This window comes from Schistocerca americana, chromosome 11 (genome assembly GCF_021461395.2).
Source record: "Schistocerca americana isolate TAMUIC-IGC-003095 chromosome 11, iqSchAmer2.1, whole genome shotgun sequence".
NCBI lineage: Eukaryota > Metazoa > Arthropoda > Insecta > Orthoptera > Acrididae > Schistocerca > Schistocerca americana.
The window spans coordinates 192,230,135-192,244,377 of record NC_060129.1 but is presented as its reverse complement, the minus strand read 5'-3'; the positions used below and the strand labels follow the sequence as shown (position 1 = coordinate 192,244,377).

General features: G+C 45.6%; 1 protein-coding gene across 1 annotated transcript in view; it reads left to right on the top strand.

Moving 5' to 3' along the window:
- Positions 1 to 14,243, top strand: part of LOC124553646 (sodium/potassium/calcium exchanger 3) — a 218,171-nt gene that overhangs the window by 132,831 nt on the left and 71,097 nt on the right. Inside the window, exon 5 of the mRNA XM_047127521.1 lies at positions 9,184 to 9,282. Within this exon, the coding sequence (XP_046983477.1) occupies positions 9,184 to 9,282 (99 nt within the window). The remainder of the gene's footprint in view (positions 1 to 9,183; positions 9,283 to 14,243) is intronic.

Below are 14,243 nucleotides of genomic sequence, written 5' to 3'. Positions count from 1 at the left end.
ACTTCGGTCCCCACGTTATTTTTCTGCTCAATTGACGTTACATTATCTGGTGGTCTCACAGTCAAACTCCAAACCAGCATGCTTCAAAAGCCATCTGCCTATCTGTCCAGTTATTAAACATCATTCAGAATTGAGTGGCAGGACAAACGTAATCACCAGTGCTACCTAAACTGAAATATTACTCATCTGTTTTGTTAAAGAGGCGCTATTACTCATTCTTCTTAGCTGGATATCCTTTCTAACAAAATGCTAATGCTCAAGAACGTTACCGACAATGCTCAACATGAGAAATGTGTACAATTTGACTCAGGATGTTTTCCATCCCCTCCTTCCTCCTGTACTTTTAATTTATTTTCTCACTAGTATGAAAACATTCCATTTCTCCAGCACACACTCCTCACAGCTTTTTACTTCTTAAGTTCTGAAGTCCATGACTGTGGTAGCGTTTATGTTTCAAGCGTTCGACTGGTTTGAGTTAGGTGCAGTACATTTTTGGAATCCTAATATTATGCAGAATGAACTTCCAGTACCAAAATTAACACTTATTCACGCCGTTTCGCTTCTGCAATCTACATTTCTGTATCTCCCAAGTCCGCGCAAGTTAGCCGAGTGGTCAGCGCGGCGGAATGCCACGCCAAGGGGCCCGGGTTCGATTCCCGGCTGGGTCAGGAGATTTCCTGCGCTCAGGGACTGTGTGTTGTCGTCATCGTCATTTCATCGCCATCTCCGACGCGCAAGTCGCCCAATGTGGCGTCGAATGATATAAGTACTTGCCCTCGGCGGCCGAACTTCCCCGTATGGGGGATTCCAGGCCCACAATGCCGTATGTCCATTTCCATTTGTATATCCCAAGGATAAGCTTGTTCAGAGGCATGCTACAAATGTCAGTCCGAAGCTACTGCATCGCATTTATTGTCGTGGAAACTGTAACAGGTAGAGTGAGTGCAGTTAAATGGAACGATGTTTCAGCTACGTATTGAAATTCTTTCACATCACTATGTGTTCAAAAGTATGCAGACACATCTATGTAATGGGGAAGCCACAACTACTTGCCACGATGGTCGGACCCATAAGTATAACAGTAGGTGGTTGGAGGGGATCGTTGTCTTCTCAGCTCAGAAGCAGGAACCCTAGAATGGGTCGATAAGGAGGGCTCAGTGGCTTCGACGGTTGTTTTGTATCGGCATGACAAATGCACCTTGTCTGTCGACAACAACATTCCTGAAATGGACTAGCCTGCCCAAATTCCTGGCCCCAAGCTAAACAAGCTCCTTTCGGATGAGTGAGAAAGTCGACTTCACTCAGAATCCCAGTGTCCAACATCACTACCTTCTCTCATTTCGAATCTTGAAGAAGGAGAGACACCATTCCTCCGCAGACACCTGACTGAAAGTGTCCCCAGGAGAATTAAGTACATCATCCACTCAAGTGCTAGAGAAACTGGATGTCCGTCAGGGACATTTCAGCCGCTCTACAGATGCCCAAGTCGACTGCTGGTGATGTGATTGTGAAGCTGAAAGTGGAAGAAACAACCTCAGCTACACCGAGACCATGCATGATGACGGACAGAGATCACTAAGCAGTAATGGAACATCTCGGAGCCATTGATTATTTTGTATCAGCATGGCAATTCCACCCTATCTGTCGACAACAACATTCCTAAAATGGACTAGCCTGCCCAAATGCCTGGCCCGAACCTAAAGAAGCTCCTTTTGAATGAGTGACACAGCCGTCTTCACTCCAGATCTTGGTGTCCAATATCACTACCTCGTCTGATTTCGAATCTTGAGGAAGGAGAGATACCATTCCTCCACAGACACCTGACTGGAAGTGTCCCCAGGAGAATTAAGTCCATCATCCACTCAAGTGCTAGAGAAACTGGATGTCCGTCAGGGACATTTCAGCCGCTCTACAGCTGCCCAAGTCGACTGCTGGTGATGTGATTGTGAAGTTGAAAGTGGAAGAAACAACCTCAGCTACACTGAGACCATGCATGATGACGGACAGAGATCACTAAGCAGTAATGGAACATCTCGGAGCCATTGATTGTTTTGTATCAGCATGGCAATTCCACCCTATCTGTCGACAACAACATTCCTAAAATGGACTAGCCTGCCCAAATGCCTGGCCCGAACCTAAAGAAGCTCCTTTTGAATGAGTGACACAGCCGTCTTCACTCCAGATCTTGGTGTCCAATATCACTACCTCGTCTGATTTCGAATCTTGAGGAAGGACAGATACCATTACTCCACAGATAACTGAGTAAATGTGTCCCCAGGAGAATTAAGCCCGTCATCCACTGAAGCGCCAAAGAAACCGGACATTTCAGCCCTTCTACAGCTGCCCAAGTCGACTGCTGGTGATGTGATTGTGAAGTTGAAAGTGGAAGGAACAACCACAGCTACACCGAGACCATGCATGATGACGGACAGAGATCACTAAGCAGTAATGGAACATCTCGGAGCCATTGATTGTTTTGTATCAGCATGGCAATTCCACCCTATCTGTCGACAACAACATTCCTAAAATGGACTAGCCTGCCCAAATGCCCGGCCCGAACCTAAAGAAGCTCCTTTAGAATGAGTGAGACACCCGTCTTCACTCCAGATCTTGGTGTCCAATATCACTACCTCGTCTGATTTCGAATCTTGAGGAAGGAGAGACACCATTCCTCCACAGACACCTGACTGAAAGTGTCCCCAGGAGAATTAAGTCCATCATCCACTCAAGTGCTAGGGAAGCTAGATGCCCGTCAGGGACATTTCAGCCGCTCTACAGCTGCCCAAATCTTCTGCTGGTGATGTGATTGTGAAGTCGAAAGTGGAAGGAACAACCAGATCCACACCGAGACGATGCATGATGATGGACAGAGATCACTAAGCAGTAACACTGACAGTAATGGACCATTCTCGAGCTGATGATTGTTTTGTGTCAGCATGGCAAGTCCACCATATCTGTCGACAACAACATTCCTGAAATGGACTGGCCTGCCCAAATTCCTGGCCCCAACCTAAAGAAGCTCCTTTCGGATGAGGGAGACAGTCGACTTCGATCCGAGTCTTGGTGTCCAACATCAGTACCTCGTCTGATTTCGAATATTGAGGAAGGAGAGATATCATTCCTCCACAGACAGCTGACTGACAGTGTCCCCAGCAGAATTAAGCCCATCAAATAGTCCAGCAAAAAAAAAAAAAAAAAAAGAAAAAACTGGTATAGGCATACATATTTAAACAGAAAGATATGTAAACAGGCTGAATAACGTGGTGCCGTCAGCAACGCCTATATAAGACAACAAGTGTCTGGCGTACTTGTTAGATAACTTACTGCTGCTACAACGGCAGGTTCTCAAGATTTAAGTCAGTTTGAACGTGGTGTTACACTCGGCGCACGAGCGATGGGACACAGCACCTCTGAGGTAGCGATGAAGGGGGAATTTTCCCGTACGATCATTTCACGAGCGTATCGTGAATATCAGGAATCCGGTAAAACATCAGATCTCCGACATCGATGCTGCAGGAAAAAGATCCTGCAAGAACGGGAGCAACGACGACTGAAGAGAGTTGATCAACGAGAGAGAAGTGCAACCCTTCTACAAACTACTGCATATTTAAATGCTGGGCTAGCAACAAGTCAACGTGCATCCCGTTCAACTAAACATCATCGATATGGGCTTTTGGAGCCGAAGGCCCATTCGTCTACCCTCGATGAATGAACGACACAAAGCTTTACGCCTCGCCTCGCCTCGCCTCGGCCCATCAAACCGACAGTGGACTGTTGGTGACTGCAAACGTGTTGCCAGGTCGGACGAGTCTCGTTTCAAATTGTATCGAGTGGATGCACGTGTACAGGTATGGAGACAACCTCTGCATGTCAACAGAGAACTGTCCAGCCTGGGCGCAGGCTCTGTAATGGTGTGGGGCATGTGCAGTTGGAGTGATGTTGGACCCCTGATACGTCTACATACGACTCTGACAGGTGACACGTACGTAAGCATCCTGTCTGATCACCTGCATCCATTCACGTCCATTGTGCATTCCGACGGACTTGGGCAATTCCAGCAGGGCAATGTGACACCCTGCACGTCCAGAATTGCTACAGAGAGCCTACAGTGACACTCTTCGGAGCCACCAAACTCACCAGACATGAATATTATTCAGCATATCTGGGGTGCCTTGCAACGTGCAGTTCAAAAGAGATCTCCAACCCCCTCGTACTCTTACGGATTTAGGGACAGCCCTGCAGAATTCGTGGTGTCAGTTCCCTCCAGCACTGGTTCAGACATTAGTCGAGTCCATGCCACATCATGTTGCGGCATTTCCGCGTACTCGCAAGGGTCCAAAATGAAATCACCTTATATGTTCCAGTAACGTTACACACACATACACAAACACACACACACACACACACACACACACACACACACACACACAGTAGCCATGACTGGCGCACACCATACTGCATCTGTAGGAATGGCTTTTTCTCTACCGAAAATACTGAAATTGACTTCGCATAGGAATGAAATTTTTATCAGTATATCCCACAGATTCTGGAAATACTGGACGATCAGTTTGGTAGCGTTTGTGAAGATTTTCATCGTGTCACGCTTTCCACTTCATCAGTATAATTGCAATATTTATTTACTTACTAGCTGAGTACCCAACCTTGCCTGTGTATGTATTCTAATCCTGTTAGTCCATTTCATATTTCCCCATCTCCTCACACAGCTCTCTCTGTACATCTCGTCCTCCACAGTTGCTCTGTCAGTCTTGTCCTGCCCCTCCCTCCGTCCATCTAATCCTGTGTCCTGTGTCTGTCCATTTCCTCCTCTTCCTATAGATCTCCTTTCCACCCTGTCTTGCTCTATCTCCTCCTTTTCCCTCTATTCCGTTTCCTCTCCCTCACCTTCTTTCTCCAGGCATAACCCCCAGCCCACTAGCACGCTGGAACTTATCCTCACACTATTTCTTCCAGGCAGTAATGAACAGATATCTGCCAAGTTTGGTAGAAATCGGTCCAGTGGTTTAGGAGGAACTTTTGACCTGTGGCTCTGCTGGGGCATACACATGACATTTATTTCACACATACATAAATCTATGTTACACACACACACACACACACATATATATATATATATATATATATATATATATATATATATATATATATCGTCTGCATATGTAAAGAATTTCTCCAAGGTGTTTCTTTTTCACACTGCTCAATCTTTATTACATTGTATCCTGTGAACAATGTCTTGTGTACAGAAACGATTTTGCATGTTCAATCAATGGTATATTTGAACACTGTATGCAAATTTTTTTACATCCGTTGTATTGTGTGTTATGAAATAGAGATATTTACAGGGTGTTTCAAAAATGACCGGTATATTTGAAACGGCAATAAAAACTAAAAGAGCAGCGATAGAAATACACAGTTTGTTGCAATATGCTTGGGACAACAGTACATTTTCAGGCAGACAAACTTTCGAAATTACAGTAGTTACAATTGTCAACAACAGATGGCGCTGCAAGTGATGTGAAAGATATAGAAGACAACGCAGTCTGTGGGTGCGCCATTCTGTACGTCGTCTTTCTGCTGTAAGCGTGTGCTGTTCACAACGTGCAAGTGTGCTGTAGACAACATGGTTTATTCCTTAGAACAGAGGATTTTTCTGGTGTTGGAATTCCACCGCCTAGAACACAGTGTTGTTTCAACAAGACGAAGTTTTCAACGGAGGTTTAATGTAACCAAAGGACTGAAAAGCGATACAATAAAGGATCTGTTTGAAAAATTTCAACGGACTGGGAACGTGACGGATGAACGTGCTGGAAAGGTAGGGCGACCGCGTACGGCAACCACAGAGGGCAACGCGCAGCTAGTGCAGCAGGTGATCCGACAGCGGCCTCGGGTTTCCGTTCGCCGTGTTGCAGCTGCGGTCCAAATGACGCCAACGTCCACGTGTATCGTCTCATGCGCCAGAGTTTACACCTCTATCCGTACAAAATTCAAACGCGGCAACCCCTCAGCGCCGCTACCATTGCTGCACGAGAGACATTCGCTAATGATATAGTGCACAGGATTGATGACGGCGATATGCATGTGGGCAGCATTTGGTTTACTGACGAAGCTTATTTTTACCTGGACGGCTTCGTCAATAAACAGAACTGGCGCATATGGGGAACCGAAAAGCCCCATCTTGCAGTCCCATCGTCCCTGCATCCTCAAAAAGTACTGGTCTGGGCCGCCATTTCTTCCAAAGGAATCATTGGCCCATTTTTCAGATCTGAAACGATTACTGCATCACGCTGCCTGGACATTCTTCGTGAATTTGTGGCGGTACAAACTGCCTTAGACGAGACTGCGAACACCTCGTGGTTTATGCAAGATGGTGCCCGGCCACATCGCACGGCCGACGTCTTTAATTTCCTGAATGAATATTTCGATGATCGGGTGATTGCTTTGGGCTATCCGAAACATACAGGAGGCGGCGTGGATTGGCCTCCCTATGCGCCAGACATGAACCCCTGTGACTTCTTTCTGTGGGGACACTTTAAAGACCAGGTGTACCGCCAGAATCCAGAAACAATTCAACAGCTGAAGCAGTACATCTCATCTGCATGTGAAGCCATTCCGCGAGACACGTTGTCAAAGGTTTCGGGTAATTTCATTCAGAAACTACGCCATATTATTGCTACGCATGGTGGATATGTGGAAAATATCGTACTATAGAGTTTCCCAGACCGCAGCGCCATCTGTTGTTGAAAATTGTAACTATTGTAATTTCGAAAGTTTGTCTGCCTGATAATGTACTGTTGTCCCAAGCATATTGCAACAATCGGTGTATTTCTATCGCTGCTCGTTTAGTTTTTATTGCCGTTTCAAATATACCGGTCATTTTTGAAACACCCTGTATATATATATATATATATATATATATATATATATATCGTCTGCATATGTAAAGAATTTCTCCAAGGTGTTTCTTTTTCACACTGCTCAATCTTTATTACATTGTATCCCGTGAACAATGTCTTGCGTACAGAAACGATTTTGCAGGTTCAATCAATGGTATATTTGAACACTGTATGCAAGTTTTTTTACATCCGTTGTATTGTGTGTTATAAAATGAGATATTTATGTAAGTACATTCAGCGGCATATGTGCATACTCTCTGCGAAATGTGCTGTGAATATAATTAGTAGCAAAGCAGTAATAAATTGAAATGTCAAGCATCATGCGGTAGTTTTCAGGCATTTCATAGTTTATGACGTCACATCTCCTGGACTATGATCGATAGCTGGTTATTATCCCTACAGCGATTGTTGCCTGACAGTAAGGGATGTGTGTACCAAGTTTTGTTGAAATTGTCCAGTGGTTTAGGAGGACATGCGGGACATGCACGCGTACATTCCTCTGCTTTTATAACATGCAAGGATTACTCTGGTTATAGAGAGATTACTTCACAAGTCTGGAGTTGCAGACTATTGTGCGGCTTTGAAGATCAAACAAAATCATTAGAAGTGCATATAACAATGAGTGTCTCACAGAGTAATATGCGTGAACCTATAGTCTTGCCAGTGATCATAAACAAGTTTGATACTGTTGACAGCATTTCGAAACTGGCCACAAAGTACTCTACTGGCCATTAAAATTGGGACACCACGAAGATGACGTGCTACAGACGCGAAATTTAATCGACGGGAAGAAGATGCTGTGATATGCGAATGATTAGCTTTTCAGACCATTCACACAAGGTTGGCGCCGGTGGCGACACCTATAACGTGCTGACATGAGGAAAGTTTCCAACCGATTTCTCATACACAAACAGCAGTTGACCGGCGTTGCCTGGTGAAACGTTGTTGTGATGCCTCGTGTAAGGAGGAGAAATGCGTACCATCACGTTTCCGACTTTGATAAAGGTCGGATTGTAGCCCATCGCGATTTCGGTTTATCGTATCGCGACATTGCTGCTCTCGTTGGTCGAGATCCGATGACTGTTAGCAGAATATGGAATCGGTGGGTTTAGGAGGGTAATACGGAACGGCGTGCTCGATCCCAACGGCCTCGTATGACTGGCAGTCGAGATGACAGGCATCTTATCCGCACGGCTGTAACGGATCGTGCAGCCACGTCTCGATCCCTGAGTCAACAGATGGGGACGTCTGCAAGACAACAACCATCTGCACGAACATTTCTACGGCATTTGCAGCAGCTCGGAGACCGTGGCTGCGGTTACTCTTGACGCTGCATCACAGACAGGAGCGCCTGCGATGGTGTACTCAACGACGAACCTGGGTGCACGAATGGTAAAAAGTCACTTTTTCGGATGAATCCAGGTTCTGTTTACAGCATCATGGTGGTAGCACCCGTGTTTTGCTACATCGCGGTGAACGCACATTGGAAGCGTGTATTCGTCATCGCCATACTGGCGTATCACCAGGCGTGATGGTGGTTACACGTCTCGGTCACCTCTTGTTCGGACTGACGCCACTTTGAACAGTGGACGTTACATTTCAGATATGTAACGACCTGTGGCTCTAACCTTCATTCAATCCCTGTGGAACCCTACATTTCAGCAGGATAATGCACGACCGCATGTTGTAGGTCCTGTACGGACCTTTCTGGATACAGAAAATGTTCGACTGCTGCCCTGGCCAACACATTCTCCAGATCTCTCACTAATTGAAAACGTCTGGTCAATGGTGGCCGAGCAACTGGCTCGTCACAATACGCCAGTCACTACTCTTGATGAACTGTGGTATCGTGTTGAAGCTGCATGGGCAGCTGTACCTGTACACGCCATCCGAGCTCTGTTTGACTCAATGCCCAGGCGTATCGAGGCCGTTATTACGGCCAGAGGTGGTTGTTCTGGGTACTGATTTCTCAGGATCTTTGCACCCAAATTGCGTGAAAATGTAATCACATGTCAGTTCTAGTTTAATATATTTGTCCAATGAATATTCGTTTATCATCTGCATTCCTTCGTGGTGTAGCAATTCTAATGGCCAGTAGTGTATGTTTCTAATATTTGAGGGACAGTTACTAAAAATGGTCGGCATATGTGGGAGTATGCAGAACATGTCAACATGTCATGAGTAGTCGGAAATTGAACTAGATGTAATGTGTACAGAAATTCGGATCATTTTCATTTGCTCGCTAAATGAGATTTTGTCTGTGGTGCTGCAGTGATGTACTGGGACAAGTCGATACAGCGGTGCACCCGGGGCAAGAAGAGGATGGCGTCGCGGGCCAACTCCAACCGCAAGGCCTCTGTGGACAATGTGGGTAAGTCAGCCACTTCAGCTACATGAACCACGTACTGTTTGCAGTATGAGCCATAATTCGTTGAATGCGAGCAACAACTGTGTACACGGACACATGCAAGGAGAACATTAAGTAAGGGGACCAACTTATGGAGTTGATTTTTCACAGCAAATGCATCAAACTAGCTCCTGCCCACATATCACTGGATGTGGACAGTGAGTCGGTAATACTGACATGGACAGTGAGTCTGTAACAAAGCAATTAGTTGACAGCAGCGTTAATGAAATTCTGAGTACCAGTACCATATTTTCGTGAATATACAGGGTGGTCCATTGATCTTGACCGGGCCAAATATCTCACGAAATAAGCGCCAAACGAAAAATCTACAAATAACGAAACCTGTCTAGCTTGAAGGGGGAAACAAGATGGCGCTATGGATGGCCCGCTAGATGGCGCTGCCATAGGTCAAACGGATATCAACTGCATTTTTTTAAAATGGGGACCCCAATTTTATATTACATATTCGTGTAGTACGTAAAGAAATATGAATGTTTTAGTTGGACCACTGTTTTCGCTTTGTGGTAGATGGCACTGTAATAGCCACAAACATATGGCTCACAATTTCTGACGAACAGTTGGTAACAGGTAGGTTTTTTATATTAAATTACAGAACGTAGGTACTTTTGAACATTTTATTTCGGTTGTTCCAGTGTGATAGATGTACCTTTGTGAACTTATCATTTCTGAAAACGCATGCTGTTACAGCGTGATTACCTGTAAATACCACATTAATGCAATAAATGCTCAAAATGATGCCCGTTAACCTCAATGCATTTGGCAATACGTGTAACGACATTCCTCTCAATAGCGAATAGTTCGCCTTCCGTAATATTCGCACATGTATTGACAATGCGCTGACGCATGTTGTCAGGCGTTGTCGGTGGATCACGATAGCAAATATCCTTCAACTTTCCCCACAGAAAGAAATTCGGGGACGTCGGATCCGGTGAACGTGGGGGCCATGGTACGGTGCTTCGACGACCAATCCACCTGTCATCAAATATGCTATTCAGTACCGCTTCAACCGCACGCGAGCTATGTGCCGGACATCCATCATGTTGGAAGTACATCGACATTCTGTCATGCAGTGAAACATCTTGTAGTAACATCGGTAAAACATTACGTAGGAAATCAGCATAAATTGCACCATTTAGATTGCCATCGATAAAATGGGGGCCAGTTATCCTTCCTCCCATAATGCCAAACCATACATTAACCCGCCAAGGTCGCTGATGTTCCACTTGTCGCAACCATCGGGGGTTTTCCGTTGCCCAATAGTGCATATTATGCCGGTTTACGTTACCGTTGTTGGTGAATGACGCTTCATCGCTAAATAGAACGCGTGCAAAAAATCTTTCATTGTCCCATAATTTCTCTTGTACCCAGTGGCAGAACTGTACACGACGTTCAAAGTCGTCGCCATGCAATTGCTGTTGCATAGGAATATTGTACGGGTGCAATCGATGTTGATGTAGCATTCTCAACACCGACGTTTTTACGAGGCCTGTTCAGAAAGTAAGCTCCGATTGATTGCCAAATTGAAACCACAGTGAAGATCAGAAATGTTTTACTTGTACAATTAGCTACACCTTTCAGCTACTTCTCTACGTAGTCGCCGTTCTGGCTTAGACTTTTGTCATAGCGTTGTACCAACTTTTCAATAGCCTCATCATAGAAGGCAGCCGCCAGTGCTTTCCGCCAATTCTCCACGCTGGCCTACACCTCGTTGTCTGTGTCAAAATGTTGTCTTCAAAGACAGCGGTTCATGTGACCAGAGATGAAACTCAGGGGGAGACAATTGCGGACTGTATTGTGGGTAATCTCACATTTCCATTTGAAAACGATGCAGGAGCACCTTCATTGCCCCTGCAGAATGCGGCTGAGAATTGTCTTGAAGAAGAAACAGCACGACAGTTATGTAATGTTAGCTGCATAGCTTCAGGCGAAATTTCTCACCAGGCCCTCGTACTTGGCGGCAGACACTATTTTCTAGACATCTTTACGCACTCACTGCGAGCTCAGAAATGAGAAGAGCGACGTGATGCTAACTGGGGTTATACTAGAGACACTACCCAACACATCTGTGCAAAGCATTATCGGATTTTCATAGTCGTTTCCTTTTCGCGACCGATCGGAGCTTACTTTCTGAACGCCCCTCGTAGATTCCCGATTCTCGCGCAATTTGTCTGCTACTGATGTGCGGATTAACCGCGACAGCAGCTAAAACACCTACTTGGGGATCATCATTTGTTGCAGGTCGTGGTTGACGTTTCACACGTTGCTGAACGCTTTCTGTTTTCTTAAATAACGTAACTATCCGGCGAACGGTCCGGACACTTAGATGATGTCGTCCAGGATACCGAGCAGCATACATATCACACACCCGTTGGGCATTTTGATCACAATAGGCATACATCAACACGATATCGACCTTTTCCGCAATTGGTAAACGGTCCATTTTAACAGGGGTAATATATTACGAAGCAAATACCGTCAGCACTGGCGGAATGTTACGTGATACCACGTACTTATACGTTTGCGACTATTACAGCGCCATCTATCAGAAAGCGAAAAAAGTGGTCCAACTAAAACATTCATATTTCATTACGTACTACACGAATATGTAATAAAAAATGGGGGTTCCTATTTTAAAAAAAACGCAGTTCATATCCGTTTGACGTATGGCAGCGCCATCTATCGGGCCAACCATAGTTCTTCTTCTTGGAGAGCAACAAGGAGCCCACAAAGCTTAACATCGCCATCTGACAGACATATCACCATCAACAGTGTCGTACTTCTTCACGCCTTGGAACACTGCAGAGAGGTTTGGAATTTAATCCAGGGCATTGGCGATAAGACTGGTGATCAGGGATTTTTACACTGCCACCCATACTACTCCCTCTGCTGCAAAGGCAAAGAGAAAATTATCAATAGTGTGTGGTACTCACAGATGTTACCCTCCAGATCCTTGAGCGTCATGCACTCCGCCTCACCTTCCGTACACGCCTCCCGTCCCCCACACGGATCCTCTATGAACTCATTCCTTTCCCCCATCTGCTCCTGTTCCTCGAACATCTCCGCATCCTCTACACCTCCCGTCGCCTTGACCCCCCTCACCCCTTGGTTGCTCCTCTCCCCTCCCCGCCCCCTGCCGCGCCATCACCGTTGTGTCCCCCCTACCCTCCATCTCTACACCCTACATCTCCTTTCCCAAGGTGGCTTCCGTCAACTCCCCCTCCCGGATGATGCCCTCTCTCCCTCCATTTATTCCTCCTATCAACTCTGATCCTCACTCCCCCTCCTTTCCTCTGTCCTTTTCCTGAGCTCCCTCTCCCCTCCTTCCATTCTCTTTCTTCCCCACCTCCTCACTCTTTGCCCCCTCCTCTCCCCCGCATCCTTTTACATTTCCCTCCTTTGCCTCCTCTCATTCCCTCTCACGTCTGCCCTTCTCCCATCTTTATTAGTCCTCTCCCTCCTTGGTTCCCCCCCTTTTCGTTTTTTCCTCTCCTCCCTCCTTGTTTTTCCCCGTACTACAGGTCCCCCCCCCCCATCTGCCTTGGGTCGGGAGTGCCATCTTTGTGCCACCTTTTTCGTGCAGTGTTTTACAGTGTGTTTTTCCAGTGCGTGCTCCGTGATGTGTCTCTTGGGCAGTGTAGCGAACAGCCATCATACTGTCGCTGGGTGTGCTTTTTAACACTTGCGAACAGAAACCAGACTGTCGCCATGTTATTTAATTGTGTGTCTACTATGTTACTTGTCTGATTCCTGTGTATTTTATCAACATTGCCGTCCCCTTTTGCTTTCTGTTTCAACTTTCCGCATTTTTACGCCATTTTCCACTTTAAATCACCATTTTATCACCTGTTTTTTCTTGTTTCTTTCTTCTTCCTTTTTTTAAAAAAAGTCTGTAGGCTGTAGAGCAGCATAGTAAGCTGCTGCATCCCACCCCCTTCGGGGGGAATTGAAAATCAATAAAGAAAGAAAAAAAATCACAGATGTTCACCCATCCAACTACTGGCTGTGACCAGCGGTGCTCAACCTCAGTACTCTGACAGGAACCAGTGCATCCACCTCAGCATAGCCACTGACACAGTTGAAGCAACTCAGCAAGGCCTAATGCAGTGTTGTTCCCCATGAAACCCAAAAAGAGAATTATAACACAGTTATCTTCCTTGTCAATATGCTGTGCCATTTTTATAGCTCTCCCAGTGGGATGGTTTGGTACTGTAGCATGGGGTCTTCAATATGTAATGCAAGTATTTTAGTCTGATAATTAAACCTTTATACCCACCCCAATGGCAAAGTACATTAAACCTCGCATTTCTGGGAGACAGGGGGCCCACTGGCCCCTAATGGGTTAATAATGGGGGATGGTTTGCGAGCCAGCCCAGACGTAGATTTTAGGTGGTTTTCTACATACGTGTATGTAAATACTGACCTGATTCTCAGGTTCCGCCACAATGATGCATAGACGCTTTGAAATACGACATTTGACTGTGTAATGTACACTAAACGCAGAGCTGGTATATGCATTCCTGAACTATAGGAGCTGTCAGTAGCTTTAAAATAGCTTTGCAAGTGGTGAACCATCGTAACAATAGCTCATATATAGGTAAGGTTCTCCACAGAACTGGAGAAGGGTCGTCGAGCAGATGCGCAAAACTATAGACCTATATCTCTGACGTCAATCTGTTGTCGAATTTTAGAACATGTTTTTTGCTCGCGTATCATGTCGTTTCTGCAAACCCAGAATCTACTCTGTAGGAATCAACATGGATTCCGGAAACAGCGATCGTGTGAGACCCAACTCGCTTTATTTGTTCACGAGACCCAGAAAATATTAGATACAGGCTCCCAGGTAGATGCCATTTTCCTTCACTTCCGGAAGGCGTTCGATACAGTTCCGCACTGTTGCTTGATAA